We start from the raw sequence: 12,216 nt of genomic DNA, 5'->3' as shown, positions 1-12,216 counted from the left end.
TGTCCTAACAAAGGAATGAAATGATACGTACTGATGTACCTGAGGCAACTGCTGGTCTGTCTGCCTAGAGGCCATTGAAGTTAGATAATTAAAAGACTCCTCCGTGTTTGGGGCAGTTCTGATACTGGCTGGGGTAACAAATATTTTACCAAACATTACAGAGCTTCTAAGCTCATGTAAATAATTGGTTTTTGTTGTTATAAGCCACAAACTTCTGGGGCGGTTTATTATGCACACTAAATAACTGAAACACACCTAATAATTTTTTATCTATCTATATATCCTTTCTATATACAAACATAAAGAATATTACAGAATGATTATCACTTAACGTGTGTTCCTGGGTAGTGATGTTTCTATGGGGCTTTTTGCTTGGCACTTTATGTTGTTGGAATTATAATAATAAAAATTTTATTTCATAAAAACAATATTCTTTTCTACTATCTTTTAAAAATTTTGTAGCTATAAAAAGAATGTTCATAAAATATGTATAGTGTAGTAAATAATAAAAAAACGCCTCTGTACCGAATATCCAGTTTTGAAAATAAAACATTACACTGTTAAAACAAATGAACAAAAAAGGTTTCTAGGCCCTAAGACAGCACTTTGTGTTGAGATTTTCTCAGATTCTCATTCCAAGATAGCTGACTGATAGCGGGAAGATGAAATAAGTAAAGATGTTACCATTAAACACCAAAGTTTGAGAGGTTTGCATCTCAGTTCTAGGACTTTCTATGCTGTGTGACCTCAGCAACTTACTTCTCTCAGTTTCCTCATCTGTAAAATAAGGACAGTGGAGTGTCTACCCTCAGAGACAATGCACGGCTCGCAGTCAGCACAGTGCCATGCTGCTGCCACCACTGCTCTTGTTACATGAGGATTATTGGGAGAGCAAAATAGTAGAAGACCTATGGAGAAAAGGGCAGAAAAGTCCAGAAAGAAAAGAAAGCTAAGAGTGGATAAATGCTTCTGGGCACTTAGCCTTCCATTACTATTACAGTTCCCTGAAAGCCTGAGGGTCTGAAAAGTAAAAATATTACTGACTCCTCTTCAAAGGCTTCACTTGAAGAGAAGACCAGTGAGAACGGCTTTTAGCTTATTACACAGGGAAACAGAGTTCTTTCTTGGTGCTGAGAATACTGTGTGGTAGGCAGATTAAAATTTTGTCTTCTAAATTCTTTTAAATTTGAATAAGTATTGCCATTGGTTGAGTTACTAACTGAATAAATGCCCTGAAAGCAATGCTGTGGATGTTTTCAAACATAATAAATTCCCTCCCTTCTAAGGTATCTGTCCTATTCATCCACATTGTCTTTAGAGCTGACTCCTAGATCCCCGAGACCCTTACACAGAACTCTTCAGATCTAGGTTTTGTGAAGCCTGAAGCTAATTGGAGGTAGGAGGTTTAAAAAAGATTCAACATTACGAATACAAAAAGGGCCCATGTAAATGAATGGCCTTGAAGTGCAGTTATCATTCATTAGCTTCATAGTAAAACCACATCTGATCAGAACACTAAGCCATGTGTCCTGCCCCTCAGAACAGTCTAGCCTGTTTGCTGGTAATTTCACATTGCTATACAGACCACAAAGTTCCTTACTTTGAACAGTAAAGCAAATTTGTAAAAAAAAGACATGTAGAAACCATTCTAAAATCAAAAAGTGGAGTTGAGTATCTTTTCTACTCTACAATGCATAATGCATGTTTTTAAAAAAGAGAAGACATATATTTGAGCTGCAATATAATGCTGTACATTATTGCATACGATAGGGTCAGGTAGTACTTTTTTTCTGGATTTGAGATGAGAGTGAGTTACAGGAAATGAAACAGGTGGTAAAAATCTGCTACAGACTAGAAAGTTCACAGTCCTAAAGATTCCATTTCAGCACATTCTTTCCCATGCTAATCAAATTACTGGGCTAAACTGGGCTCACAATCCACCGACCAACTCATAACAGCTCACCTCTATCACATGAAAACTGGGCAGACATCTGGGTTCTTTACAGAATACTTGCTAATACCTCGCAAGATACCACAGATAGAAAAGAAAGAGGCAAGATAATCCATCTTCAGCCCAAAGTGACTTTTCATTTGTCATCACAGCAACCTGTACATCAGTGCTTCACAGATCTTTCTCTGCTTTTCTTCCCTGAAAACCACCCCTTCTTCTCTCAGACAAGATTCTGGATCCCATCCCCTCCTGCTTAATAACTTTTCTCTAGTACATTGGTTCTCAAACTTTTGGGGCTCAGGACCCCTTCATATTCTTAAAAATTATCTTTAAAAAAAGAGCTTTTGTATACATGGGTTACATCTGTATATATTTACCATATTAGAAAATAAAACAAAAAATTTTTAAATATTTATTAATTTAGATACAACAATAATAAACTTATTACATACTAACATACTTTATGAAAGAACTGTATTTTCTAAAACAAAAAAGAGTGGTGTTGTTTTATAATTTTGCAAATCTCTTTAGTGTCTGGATTAATAGAAGACAGCTAGATTCTCATATTTGTTGTTGGAAAAGGGAAGGGTATTTCAATAGCCTTTTTAGATCATTGTGGATACTCTCCCTTGACACTACACTAAAATTCAACAAGTGTAGCTTCATAAAGGTTAGTTGCAGTGTGGAATTTAAAATCCAGTCTAAGAATTTTTCGTACTCTGTTATAATGTCAAAATTCATTGGTCTATTTTGCACTTTGAATGGCTTTTACCCATGCAGGATTTTGTAACATCATATATTGGAAAATATTGGTTCACTGAACTATACAAATCTTCTTAATGTTCATACATTATACAACATTTAAAAAAACACATTCATTAACATCGCTACCAATCTTATCATAAAAGTATTTTAGGTATTGGGAAGCTATCAAATTCACAGTGGCAGATACAAAATTTTCCAAACTTCTGATTTTCACTTGAAAGCTCAGATCTTACCACTGGCAATAAATACTGACGGTTGTTTTCCTGAAAGTGACAGGCTTTTTACTTCGTTCATTTGCAAGAAAACGTCTATGAAATACCCAAGCCTGAAAACCATAGTTTTTCTGGCATTCATTCTTTCACGTAAAAATAGCATTCCATGACAAAAGCAGCTAGGTTCAGCTCGTAACTCAAACTGGTTAAGGGCTTTTCCTCAAGACCATTTCAGTATGTGACAGAAATACTTAATACCTATTTCCCATTTTGTCACACAAAATATTAAAAAGATAGTCTTAAGTAGAACTAGACCTTTTCCCCATTGCAACTGTGTGACAATGAAGACTACAATAACTACTAGTACAGCTTGGTACCTCTATCTTGATTTGTGCTAGCACACTGCAGTTCCACCTTCCATTGCTTTTGCATCATCATCAGTGTCAATGTAAACTTAGTGAAAATGCCAAGTAACGTCACAATAGCCGAGTGGTAGAAACAACTCAAAAGACTGGATAAACAAAATGTGGTGTATATATATGTATATATCTATATATGTATATATATGTATATATCTATATATGTGTATATATGTATATATCTATATATATATGTATATATATAGAGAGAGAGAGATACATATATATACAATGGAATATTATTCAGCCTTTAAAAAGAAGGAAATTCTGTCATGTGTTACAACATGGATGAACCTTGAGGACTTTATGCTAGGGGAATAAGCCAGTCACAAAAACAAATACTGTATGATTCCACTTTTATGAGGTATGTAATGTAGTCAAATTCATAGAAACGGAAAACAGTGGTTACCAGGGGCTGGGTGGGAGGAGAAAAGGGGGAGTGTTATTTAATGGGCACAGAGTTTCAGATTTGCAAGACGAAAAGGTTCTGGAGACTGCTTGCATAACAATGTGAAAATACTTAACATTGCTAAACTGTACATTTAAAAATGGTTAAGATGGTAAATTTTATATGTTAATACAATTTTAGAAGGGCAAATAATATCTTAGTATTATTTTAGCCTCACACACCCACTGAAAGGTCTCAGGAACTCCAAAAAGTCAGTAAACACTTTGAGAACCAATGCTCTATTGTGACCTTCTTTTTCTATCTTAACAATCTGTTTCTCTACCTATTCTTTCTCCTTTCCCTTCTTTGACATGGCTTCCCAGTTCTTAAGAAGCCTCACTCCACAGTGCTGACTCTTGTGATACCCACGATTACCTGAAAAGGCCTCCTTCTACTGTAAAATGTGGAGTGTCATTATTCCCTTTAAGCAATGTGCTTATATTTCAGCATGAGCCCCTAAGACTTCGTTCACATTTCTTTGCTCTGCCTCTCCATTTAGATGATCAGTTTCTCGAGAGCAGGTACCTTATCTGCAGTACTTCGAAATTGTCACAGTGTTCCTCACGTTTCTCTGATATGTATTAATCAATACTGATTGGTCTGGTCCTAGAACTCACAACATGGGGCTGTTGATTTTTTGCTAACTCCTCTATAGCTATACCAAAATCAACTGGTCTCCTTAGAAAGTTTCAATAGCTTTCCAAAGCATCCTGTCATCCTCTTCAGTTCCTGTCAAGATAAACAACTTTACAGCTCTAATTTGGGTACAATTCAATTCTTCTTTCTCTTCCTTTAGAAGTCTCTATGTATGCGTTGGCAGAAAAAAATGTCAGCTGGCATTAGAACACAAGGGAGAAAGAGAGGATCAGACAGCATTTGTTATACTTCTCATTTGAGTCTTTGATCAATACTACAGGCAGCAGAAAGTCTCCATTTTTCTTATCTTGCATGCAAGTGAGTAACTAAAGAACAATTTTCCCCTCTGCAAAGCAATAAAATCACCTCTTTCTGGAACTCTGACATCTTGTGACCTAATCAGGCTTCTTACACTGTTCAATCACCTGAGGTCTTCCTTGGGCTAGGCTTCTAACAAGGATGGATCACTGGTCCTTCTTGGATGTTTTCATTTGTGATCTGCAGTCCTGGCCTTAGCCATCATGGTCAATTACTTGCATGGCTAGACCTTCATGATTTGCTGATGCTGCACTACATCAATCCCTAAAGCCCGAGAGAAAAGTTCTTAAGCTTTGGAAACCCTCACATTCACCTTCCCATGAGAGATCTGATTCAACATCACACATACTTACTCTGCCGCCGCCGCCTCCCCAACACACACACCCTCTCTATTTGAGAAACATAATTTCCCTCTGGTCACTGCTGAATCAATGAAAACGAAGTTGCCACATATACATCACCCAAGATAGAATTAGAAGACAATGGCTTTTCACTGCCATTATTCTGAAAATATTAACAGCATTAGACCAGTAACTGACCAAACCATTACCTAGCTTACAAAATCAAAACTAATTATACCACTTCTAGAGTTCAAAGAGAACTCAGTAATGCGCCAAAAGTCAATTAAAGTGGCCCCCATCAGCATGAGGCTACCAGCTCTTTGCTGAATGTCATCATACTCTTCAACTTTGTACAAGGCTCAGAACCAAATGTAATGACATTATAGCCAAAGTATCTATGCATGACTGATGACAGTAATAAATGCCCAGAAAAGCATCTTGTAAGGTACTGCTTATCTCCTAACAAGATTAAACACAGCAGTCGGGAATATTTATAAGTTAAGGCTCTGGCTATAATCACCACTAAGGAGAAGTAAGTAAATAAATAAATAAATGTGAATAAATGCAAATAAATGCCTTCAATTGTACCAGCAAAAATCTCTGAATTGTTCCATTGTATGTACATCAGAACCCTTAATTTATCTGCATATCCTAAAGTTAATAATTTTTTTCTAACCAAAAGTAATGCCTCTTTTTGACTTGCTTTAAACAGAACTGAAACTTCTAAGGAAGGCCAGGACTAGCCTACATGTGGCCAGTGAGTACTTGAAATGTGACTAGTGTAAAATTTTTTATTTTAGTTAATTTTAATTTATTTAAAATAGCTATTTGTGTGTAGTGGCTACTCTATTGGATACCACAGTGTAGACTCTCAATATTTTTTGTATAATAAGTGAATGAGTGAATGAATAAATGAATATAAAATACATTAAGTCGGAAGTTGTTGGAACTCATCTTATGATATATGGCACATACTGGAAAAAAAGTTGATGAAAACACACATCTAACAAAAATTATTCTTAAAAACATCTATGCAAATGTCTAACCACTATGCTGTACACTTGAAACTAATGCAAAATAAAACTGAATGTCAACTCTAATTGAAAAATAAAAATAAAAGAAACAGCTATGCTGGGTATGGTGATGGGGAGTGGCAGGGGGTATAAGGGAAATCTCTGTACTTTTTGCTCAATTTAGCTGTGAACCTAAAACTGTTCTAAAAAATAACGTTTTTGTTTTTTTTTTTTTTGAAATAGCTCTGGATTCTATCCTTACTAACATCCCGTCACTCTTTAAATTTACCTTTTCTTAAATTCTAGTTCTAATGCAAACCTCCTGCTTTCTTTTTCTAGAAGCAATGTGGGTACATGCTCATAGTAAAGGAAAAATAAATACAACTCCAGTTTTGAAAATACTGAGGAGGAAAAACCCTCGCCAAGGCTTCTGAAGCTCTGGGTCATAGCACATCAGAAGTGATATGCTAAGTCCCACAAATGCCCGAAAAAATTTCAAATTAAAAATTTTTTCAATATAAAAATAACTAAATCATTTTTAAACAGCTACTTCTGTACATATTAAAACACAAAGATGCAATGTGCAAGAGAGATTATAATTTCTAACTCAAGCAATGCCTCATTTATCAAGACAATAGAATAAATTTGGTATTCTTATGAATATATTTTCCTGATCAAGGGTTTCCAAACTTGCTTTCATGAAGACAGCTGTAGTCAGTGTGCTCCTGGCAACACAGTACAGCAAGTCCTCACCGTCATCGAGAGGTTCTTGGAAACTGACTTTAAGCAAAACAATATATAACAAACCATATGCTAATGGATATAAACAAGAGTTAAGCTCCTATGGCATGTATCTAATCACCAAATTTCTAAATAAAGACCTTCCTCCCCAAAACTTCTAATATTAAACATTGAAATAAATGTGAGCTATACATACATTTAAGAAAGACTAATAAAAACAAGTAAGATAATTATTCCCAATCCTAAGTGGTCAGTGCCCATCTTGGCAGCTCAGGGCATAAGGTGGGAACCTACCTGGGACAGGACACTCTTCCATTGAGAGTTCATTTACACACAACACACACACACACACACTCACTTACTCACTCACTCACTCACTTACCCAAACGGACCATTTAGACATGCCAGTTCACCTCATATGAACATCTCTGGGATGTGGGAGGAAACCAGAGTACCCCGAGAAAACCCACACAGACATGGGGAAGACGTGCAAATTACACACAGACAGTGGCCCCAGCTGGGAATCATTTTTTTTTTTTCTCATCGATGTTGAACAAAATAATGTTATTCGCAGACCTGCGGTATACCCTTTGTGGAACATCGAAAAATACTGATATAACTTCATTGTGTAAATTACTTCATTGTGTAAATTAGGAATTGTATGTATATAATATAACAATCATAACCACAAGCAGTAACTTAAATTTTTTTTAAGCTGTTGGACTAAAGTGATAGGTGTTTCCATCAATTCTTAATTATTTGCTTAAAAATTCCTAGTTATTTGCTTAATGGTTTTAACATATGCTAGTGGTCACCCGTGCTTAATCAGTAGCTGCCACAAAAAAAAGGAATTCTGGAAAGAAAATTTTAAATGGAAATAATGCTGCCTATTATCTTCAGTATATACTTGCAGGGCAAAAAAAGGGAATTAGAGAACAGATAAATCAAGATTATTCAAATAATAGTAAAACTAACAACCACAATGCAGTGGGCAGTCCTACATGCTTTTCTTTTTGAATCCAAAGGACAAGACTACCTCCACTTTATACATAAAGGAAATGAGATTCCTGAATACAACACCTGCCCAAGACACCCAACTAGCAAATAATGGACCAATTAGCTCTAAAATCAATCCTCTTTTCTCTATAAAATAATACCTCCTCTCAAATATAACTAAACCTAAGAGCAATGGTTTTCTACTCAGGCTGCATATTAGAGACATCTTGAGAAAAGGTCCAATTATTTGCATTTTTTTAAAGGTCCCTAAGTGATTCATATACACAAAAGTTGAAAACCACCGATTTCAGGTCATCATTAACATACATTATTAAACTGTGTAGTACGTTTTAATAAAATGTAGAGAACTGGTTGCCACTATAGAAATGGTCTGTAGAAATTTTGAGTAAGTCTACATTTAACCAATTTCTCTCTCTTCCTCTCTGTCGAGATGCCCGATATTATTAATTATCGTCATCAGTGTGCCCACATGACCACACACACTCCTTACTACCATCGTTCTAATTTACGGTTATCTGCTGTGTTCTGAGACAAGGGAGAACAGTGTGTAAAATAAAAGCAAACAGGTTCTACGTGAGAGCTTATCTTATCAGTAAAGTACAGAAGTTTTCAGTACATGAACTTAGTGATATCAACTTTGGTTACTCATGGGCCTCTTCTGATTAACTGCTGATTCTTAACTTTGTTCCAGATTCTTGGCAGTGTACAGTTCCTGATTCTCTATTCCTGATTCTGCAGAGCTACATAAACTATTATCTCACTGGAAAATAACTATTCCTTGACATCTGTCTCCCTAACTAGATTATGAACTCCATGAGTTCAGGGGCCACGTTTTATTCATCTTTGTACCCCAATGTCTAGCAGTGTACACAGCAAGCTCTCAGCAAATGTTTGCTTCCTGAATGACTCATGGAAGGCTGCCAAGAGTAGTTTAATGATATGTGGCAATTTTTGGCACTATGCACATAACTTTTTATTTAGGAACAAGAGGCTTTAGGCTACATGGCTGCTGGCTGCTCAGCCAAAGCATTAAAGTGTGGTTGAGACTTTGGCTAAGGTCACCGCAATGGCATAGTCTGTGTGTTCCCTAGCACTGCATCTAACTTGTTTCAATTAATTCAACTTAACGAGTTTTTATTGGATCTGGCCACTTAGGGTGGCAGACAAGAACTATTGGATCACTCTACCCTCTACATATCCCTTAAATGCATTTACTTCTCTCCATCGTCATTGCTGTCACCCAAGGTCAGGTTACCATCCTCTCTCTATTGGAGTATTCCAATCCATCTCCCTGCTTTCATTTTTATTCCCCTGCAATTCATTCTCTACAATGTCACCAAGATAAGCTTTCTTTAAAAAGCAATTCAGATCATACCATTTTTCAAAGCTTTCCCTCTGCCCTTCGGATAATGTCTAAACCCCCTTAAACGGCTTAACAGGCCCAGCCTGATCTACCTCTCCAGTTACATGGCTCACTACTAATTCCCTAATAGTCTTCATTCTAGCCATATTAACCTACATAGAATTCCATAATTAGATAGCATGGTATCTTCCAGTGGGAAACTGTGTTCAGGTCTGTCAAGAAAATCCCAATAAGCATTAAGAAAATTCAAATTACAGATTTAGTTTCCCAAAGCTAACAAGCTTCTTAAGGCCAATTGTTGACAACTGTAGTCATCTAAATATATGTTTCCTCTTCTGAAAAGGAAAAGTCAAAAATACAACAGCACTGCTAGAGGAGTAAAGGTTGAAAACATAAAATTCTTAAGAAAAAGTACCAAAGTTTCCATGTCCTCGTGCCTATTATCACCTGGCACATAGTGGCTGCTCAAGAAACATTTGTCAGATGAATGGAAAAATGAAGGACCAAAGTGAATAGAAAATGAAAAATCTGGGGACAGAACAACTCAAATATTTAAGGGAGTAGGCATGTGTCTCAGTTTTGACTGAAAAAAAATTCAAGGAAAGGGTTACAGGAGGTTTCTGGGAAGGGTACTCTTCCTTCTTATAAGAGAGCACGGAAGGCCTGTTTCTCTCCTACAGGACATGAATGAGGACACATGTAGCCCTTGTTGCTACTGGCTGCTATTTTGCAATCATTAAGCAAGCTGACACTGGACGAGAGAGAGAGACTCCCATACTGCCAGCCACTGTTGAACTTGTGGTCCCTCTATCTCTGGAATTCTAGTTATATGAGCCAATAAACTTGTATTATTTCAATCAGTTTGACTGTTACTTGTAGCCCAAAGCCTCCTAACTGATATAAATGTGAGAATAGAAAGAAAATCATATTGAAGATGATGAACATAACATGTCATCATTTCATTTTATAGCCTAATCAGAAAATAATCTAAAAAAAAATAGCAAACAGAATCACCATTATAAAGGAATGCAGATCTTCTATGTAACTGGTAAGGCTTTAAAACTATATCAAATAATTCAGATGTATTTTCTGTGAAAAAAGTATTTCTTCAGCTCTCACTGGATGGAATTAACAGTGGATTAGATCCTATAGAAGAAAATACTAATGAACTAGACGGCAAAGCAATATAAAATATCTAGAAAGAAACACAGAGTGAAAAAAGACTGAAAAAAATGAATAGAGCATTAGTAAGCTGTGGAAAAACTTCACATGGCTCAAAACATCTTTGGCTTGGAGATGCCAAAGATGATATGGGAGAGGACAGAAAAAATATTTGAAGAAATAACGCACAAAAATTTTCTAGATTTGATCAAAAACTATAAATCCACAGATCTAATAGTCAACAAAGCACAAGCACAAGAATCATGAAGAAAACTATAGCAACAAACAACATAATCAAATTGTTTAAAACCAGTGATAAAGAGAAAATCTTAAAAGTAGCCAGAGGAAAAAGACACATTATGTACAGCGAGAACATAGATAAAAAATGACAGCAGACTTCTCCTCAGAAAGAATACAAGCAAGAAGACAGTGGACCATCATCTTTAAAGTAATGAAAGAAAACCGATCAACCTAGAGATCTATACTCAATGAACAGGTCCAGCCTGATATACCTCTCCAGCTATACAGAGAGGAAAGCAAAATAAAGACTTTTTCAGTCATATGAAAGTTAAAAGAATTCACCAACCACAGTCTCACACTACTAGACATGTTAAGCAAAAGGAAAATGATACCAAATGGAAAAATGAATCTACACAAAGGAATGAAAAGGCCCAGAAATGGTAAGTATATAAGCCTTTTTTTCTTATTTTAAAAATCTCTTTAAAAAATGATTAAATGTTTAAAGCAAAAATATAAACAATATATGGTGGTGCTTATAACATGTGGAGAAGTAGACAATATCACAAAAGTCAAAGGGAAAGGGAGGAATGAAAATACACTGTTGACAGGTTCTTATATTATGCATGAAGAGGTATGATATTACTTGAAGGTGGGCTGTAAGTTAAAGATGTATGATATAAACCCTAAACCCTAAAGCAAACACTAAAAAAGTAAAGACAGAGTTACACCTAACAAGCCAACAAAGGAAATAAAACGGAATCATAAAAAATGTACTCAATTCAAAAAAAGGAGAAAAAAGAGGAAAAATGAACAAAGAACAGATGTGATAAAACTGCAAGATAGATTTAAACCTAAACATAATTGATAACCACATTAAATGTAATGTAAATGGCTTAAACACCCCAAATAAAAGGCATTTACTGCGAGATAAAAGGCAAGACTCAATGAAATGCTGCCACTCTAAATATAAAGACACAAATAGGCTAAAACTAAAAGGATGAGAAACCATCTTTCATACTAACACTGATCAAAAGAAAGTTTAAGTAGCTACATTAATACAAAACCAGGATATTTCAAAGCAAAGAAGATAATCAAGGATAAAGAGAGTCATTTAATAATGATAAAAGGGTCAATTCATCAATAATATATAACAATCCTAAACATTCATGCACCCAATTAAGTCAGCCCACCAAAATAAGAAAATAGAAAGATGCCTTTCATGATTAAAACACAGCAGCATCATTCCTGAATCAAAACTGAACATTGCCAAGTTCTTCTTTATGTAATAAGTGGCATGCAATTTTACTAATAAAAGTGCAGTATTCCCCAAAAGGATCAAAGGTAGTAAGTAACGTGTTAAACATCTTATCAAACTACTTATGATTTCAATGCAAACCTGATCAAAGTGATCTAAAGCTGACTCACCTTTCGTATTGCCTATCTCGTGGTGACGAAACACCCCAATGTCGAAAGTCCGTAATTAACATAAGTAAAAGGAGACAGGATATGAAGAAGAGTCCTAGGAATGCCACTCGCTGACGGGGAAATGGGCTCACTGTGGGCACAGTAAAGTACCACGAGGCTGGGCAGA

General features: G+C 35.8%; 1 protein-coding gene across 1 annotated transcript in view; it reads right to left on the bottom strand.

The window, feature by feature from the left end:
• ENTPD7 (ectonucleoside triphosphate diphosphohydrolase 7) overlaps positions 1 to 12,112 on the bottom strand; it is a 32,555-nt gene extending 20,443 nt beyond the window's left edge. Inside the window, exon 1 of the mRNA XM_011378914.1 lies at positions 12,051 to 12,112. Coding sequence (XP_011377216.1) covers positions 12,051 to 12,112 — 62 coding nt within the window. The remainder of the gene's footprint in view (positions 1 to 12,050) is intronic.
• Positions 12,113 to 12,216: the final 104 nt, after the last annotated feature.

This window comes from Pteropus vampyrus, unplaced genomic scaffold (assembly GCF_000151845.1).
Source record: "Pteropus vampyrus isolate Shadow unplaced genomic scaffold, Pvam_2.0 Scaffold348, whole genome shotgun sequence".
Taxonomy (NCBI): Eukaryota; Metazoa; Chordata; class Mammalia; order Chiroptera; family Pteropodidae; genus Pteropus; species Pteropus vampyrus.
Note: the sequence above shows the minus strand (reverse complement) of the source record. Positions and strands in the feature narration are given on the sequence as shown.